At 41.1% G+C, this 4830-nt stretch overlaps 1 protein-coding gene across 1 annotated transcript; it reads right to left on the reverse strand.

Annotated features, from left to right (window-relative positions):
- Positions 1-1018: 1018 nt before the first annotated feature.
- On the reverse strand, positions 1019-4496 carry rdm1 (RAD52 motif containing 1). Its single transcript, XM_042516918.1, has 8 exons — positions 4360-4496; positions 3590-3769; positions 3371-3499; positions 3131-3287; positions 2662-2760; positions 2460-2536; positions 1288-1410; positions 1019-1209 (listed from the first exon to the last, which is right to left on the reverse strand). Exons 1-7 carry the CDS (start codon positions 4456-4458, stop codon positions 1294-1296), a joined length of 858 nt encoding a protein of 285 aa, XP_042372852.1. The 5' UTR covers positions 4459-4496; the 3' UTR covers positions 1019-1209; positions 1288-1293.
- Between the last annotated feature and the right edge of the window lie 334 nt (positions 4497-4830).

Genomic DNA, 4830 nt, shown 5'->3' on the forward strand with positions numbered 1-4830 from the left:
TGTCTCGGCATGCTATTTTATGCTGTTTTCAGCTGTTTTTGGGACATGTCAAATTTTGACATTTTTCGCCATACTATACTATGGCATTTTTGTTTGTTTTTTTTCGATGTGCCATATCATGGTGTTTTTGGCCGTTTTTGCAACATTCTATGCTATAGCATGTTGAAGCACACTCTTTTATGTAGTTTTCAGCTGTCTTTGGGACATGTCAATTTTTGACATCTTTCTCCATGCTAGTATGGCATTTTTGGTCATTTATTCAACATGCTATATTATGGTGTTTTGGGGAAAATTTTAGCAACATTGTATGCTATGGCGTATCTCTGCACGCTATTTCATGCAGCTTTCAGCTGTTTTTGGTATAGTGTTAAATTTTTGGGTTTTTTTTTCGACATGCCATATTATGGTGTTTTTATGTGGGTGTATGGATATTTATGTTGTCATGTTTTTAAGTGACTCATTCTTTTTCACTATTTATTTTATCTTATACATTTTTTAGTTGTATTGATCGCTTAGCAGTGCAAAGGAATTCTGTTGTATTCATCTTTACAATGACAATAACAATATTCTGATCCTGATTTTGTGTCGTTTTTGGTGACATACAAGACTATGACTTTTTGGGGTCATTTTTGACAGCATAGTATAATATGACAGTTCAGGGTCATTTTGGATAATTTTTGATGACATTCTTTTAAGTCACCATAATGTCCCGTTCCACCTCTCAACTTTGGCATCAGCAGAGAAAAGGTCACAGTATAATCTGTCTGTCTGTTCCACAGACTGTAAATAAAGATGGACACCATGGGAGCCCGCCACTGTGTGTGTGTGTGTCGCCCCCTGCTGTCTGTCTGCAGTACAGCTCAGAGCCTCCTTATTAGTGAATAATACTCCAAAATAAAAACTCCTAGTACACTCTCTGTGTGTGTGTGTGTGTGTGTGTGATGACTCTTGTCTCCCTGATGTTTGTTTGTATCATCACTTCAGTCTGAATAACTTACTACATGAAACTAAGCGGTGAAAGGTGGAACTCACCCACCTCGGATATCGCCACTGTGCAGGCTCCGCCTCTACATGACATCATCCTCGATCCTCCAATATTTTAATCTCAGCGGGTCAGAGGGGCGTGTCGGCCATCTTTATTTACAGACTATGGTTGTAACGGAGAGCTGAGCAGGAACAACCAATCACAACAGTCCCTTCATTCAGTCGCTGTGAAAACAAGAAACTGACAGTTAAACGTCATAAAACTCTTTATTAAATAAATGAAACATGAGCCATGACTCCCACAATGCATCACTGTTCTTTAGAGACACCACAGTCCTCTGGGCGCCAACAATCAGTCAGATCCCACTCTTCATCATCAGCCTCCTCTTCATCAGCAGCAAACTCCCCCCAGGACAACTGGTTAACCTGACACACACACACACACACACACACACACACACACACACACACCCCCACACAAACACAAACACACACAAACATTAACACACACACACACACACGTTTTTCTTCTATTCAGTGGTGCAAGAAATATTCAGATCCTTGACTTAAGTAAAAGTAGTAATACTGAAAATACTCTGTTACAACTTAAAGTCCTGCATAAAAAATGGTATTTAAGTTAATAAGTATAATTAGGTAAAAATATACTTAAAGCACTAAAAGTTAATATACTAAATGCAGAAAAAAGTACTCTCCACACATGTTAAATTCTTAGAACCAAAAAAGAAGAAAATCACAAAAAACAAACAAAATTATTTAAATATTTTTTAAAACATCCCAAAATTTCAAATTTTTTGAAAAAAAATAAAATTCTAAATAAAACACCTAAAAAAAACCCTCAAAATAATAACTGCATTTTCAAAAAAACTCCATCAGAACTCAAAATTATTTAAAATAAAAACTAAACTTAAAAAACTTAACTTAACTTAAAAAAAAATAATCAAAAAAATGAAGCGAAACAAAATGAAACGGCATGTTGCCCAAGACGCGCAGACAACATACTCCGCCATCCGGAATAAAAACCGACACAACCGTGTGTCTTCTGCTGTGTGGTTTTTAGCGTTTTCTATTTTTTGTTTAAATTAATGGTGACTTTTTTTTTTTTTTAATTTGGTAATTTCAAAAATAATTTTGACAATTATCTTTTTTTGTGTGTGTGATTTTTAAAGAACGTAGGTTTGGAAGACCAGTTTTCTTTAAAAAATGACCAGTTTATCAGCCAGAAACTGTAAAAACAGAAATTATCTTTGGATCTTCAAATTTCCTTGAATATATCATTAGTTATTCTACTAATTCTACAAAATTCCAGGACTTTTCCAAAACTTCCATTTGCATATTCCATGACTTGTCCAGGTTTTTCATGACTGTATGAAGCCTGTTTTAAACAGCAGCGCAGACGCTGACAGTGCGGTACCGTGTACCAGTGACTCAGCGTTTCTGACAGCAGGTGAATTTACCTGAACGACTCCTTCGGCCTCATCAGCCAGGAACTGATCTGAGGTCTGTTTCACCTCCACCATCACTTTACCGTCACCTGCAGACACACACACACACACACACACACAGACGGGTCAGCTCACTGTGACACACCTCAGCAGCTCTCAGATCAGTGCACAGCATTCAGAGTATTCAGAGTATTTGTACACAGTCAGTGAGTACCCAGCAGGATGAGCAGCACGCTGCTGAAGGCCTGAACCAGAGCTCGCTCTCTCGCCAACTTCTGCAGTCTGCAGCGTTTCTGAATCAAAACATCTGGACCTGCAAACACAGAGAACGACTCAGCACAAAGAGAACGACTCAGCACAAAGAGAACGGCTCAGCACACAGAGAACGACTCAAAACAAAATGAATGACTCAGCACAAAGAGAACGGATCAGAACAAAGTGAACGACTTAGCACAAAGAAAACAGAGAACGACTCAGCACAAAGAGAACGGATCAGTACAAAGAGAACGACTCAGCACAAAGACAACGACTCAGCACAAAGACAACGACTCCGCATAAAAAGAACGACTAAGCACACAGACAATGACTAAGCACACAGAGAATGACTCAGCACACAGACAATGACTAAGCACACAGAGAATGACTCAGCTCAAAGAGAACGACGAAGGTGAACCTGGACTCACCTGTGCAGGTGAAGCTGTCCTCCACCACGGCTGCAGCTCTGGTGGTCTGTCCGTGACGGGGGAAGCGGAGCTGCAGCAGACAGCCGAACTTCAGCCTCCTCCGTCTGCCTCCACCCTCCTCCTCACCTTCTTCTTCTTCGTTGGTGAGCTCCTTTAGCTGAGGACGGCAGACGCAGATAAGAAGTCACCTGCAGTCACACCGACTCACCTGAGAACCGCTGGGGTGTGTGTTTCACTCACTGCGATGATGTCAGAGGTCCAGCCGTTGAATCCCAGGCAGTGATTGGCCAGTTCCAGGCAGCGGGCGTGGCTCAGCGGTCTGCAGCCGTCTGACAGGAAGTGAGGCGTCTGTCTGGAGCTCAGCCTCACCTGAATAACACAGCAGAAGAAGAAGAAGACGACCCTGGTGAGAGGCTGTGATAAATCACAGAAGAAGAAGACGAACCGTTGAGTGGCGACCTTGAGCGGAGCGTTCTGGATCAGCGGGCGTCCGTCGGTCTGCCGCTGAGCCTCCGAGGCCTGAGCGGCAGAGTAGAACTTGATGAGGGCGTAGAAGCCGGGCGGGCCGAGCGCGGCGTTTGGACACACCTTCAGCAGGTGGAGAGGACCGAAGAACGAGAAGACACGGTGCAGCCCGTCCTGAAGGACAACACACGACTGTTAAAAAAGACCCGAACCCCCAAGATGAACTTTTTCTGAACATTTTTGTGATTTTTTTACTTTAAATGGTTTTTGGCTAATTTGTTTTCTTTGGTGAATATTTTCTTTAAAAAAAATTGGGCACATTTTTTTTAAAAAATGTTTTCGTCTTTTCTTTTTATTTTTGTTAATTTCTTTTCTTTAATTTTTTTATTTCACTCAAAAATTTTAGGCATTTTTTTATTTCTTTCCTCACAAAAGTTGACAATCTTTATTTCTGTAAAAATGTTTGGTGGGGTTAGTGGGTCATTTTTTTGTTGTTTGAAAAATTTTGTGGCATCTAGCATCTTTTTTCATTAAATTTTTTGTTTTGTTTTATTTTTCCTTTCAAAAATGTCTTTTGCTTGAACCTTTTTCATGCAAAATCTGGGCATTTTTTTATTTAAAATTAATTGACTTTTTCATAAAAATTGGGTTTAGTTTATTTTTTTTAATTCTTCAAAGAATTACAAAAATGTGTTGATCTTCTTTTTCTATAAAAGAAAAATGTTGAAGACTTTGAAGGCTGGTTTTTTTTCAGGTGGACTCACGTAGATTTGAGCCTCGGGTTGACTCGGCTGGATGTCCCACACAAAGAGAGTCTTGTTGCTCTCCACAGGAACCCTGAACTCCAGGACGTCCACCTCCATCACACCTGCAGCACAGAGTCTGTCTTTACTGGGAGGACACCAAAACCACCACAGTGTCCATCACTTTATTTCCACTGTCAATTAGAAAATGTTTGGGGGGGCCACCAGGGACCCTATCAGGGGCCAGATTTGGGCCGCGGGCCGTGGGTTGAGTCTCACTGCTGTAGATCAGAAAGAGGCACGAAGTTACCGAGCGAAAAGTTTTGGATAAAAACCTGAACCAGTTCACACACACACCGAGACACACACACACACCAAGACACACACCAAGACACACACATACACGCCGCGACACACACAAACACACACACACACACACACCGACACACACACACACACACACCAAGACACACACGCATGCACACACACACA

The sequence above is a fragment of the Plectropomus leopardus genome, unplaced genomic scaffold (genome assembly GCF_008729295.1).
Source record: "Plectropomus leopardus isolate mb unplaced genomic scaffold, YSFRI_Pleo_2.0 unplaced_scaffold2608, whole genome shotgun sequence".
Classification (NCBI taxonomy): Eukaryota; Metazoa; Chordata; class Actinopteri; order Perciformes; family Serranidae; genus Plectropomus; species Plectropomus leopardus.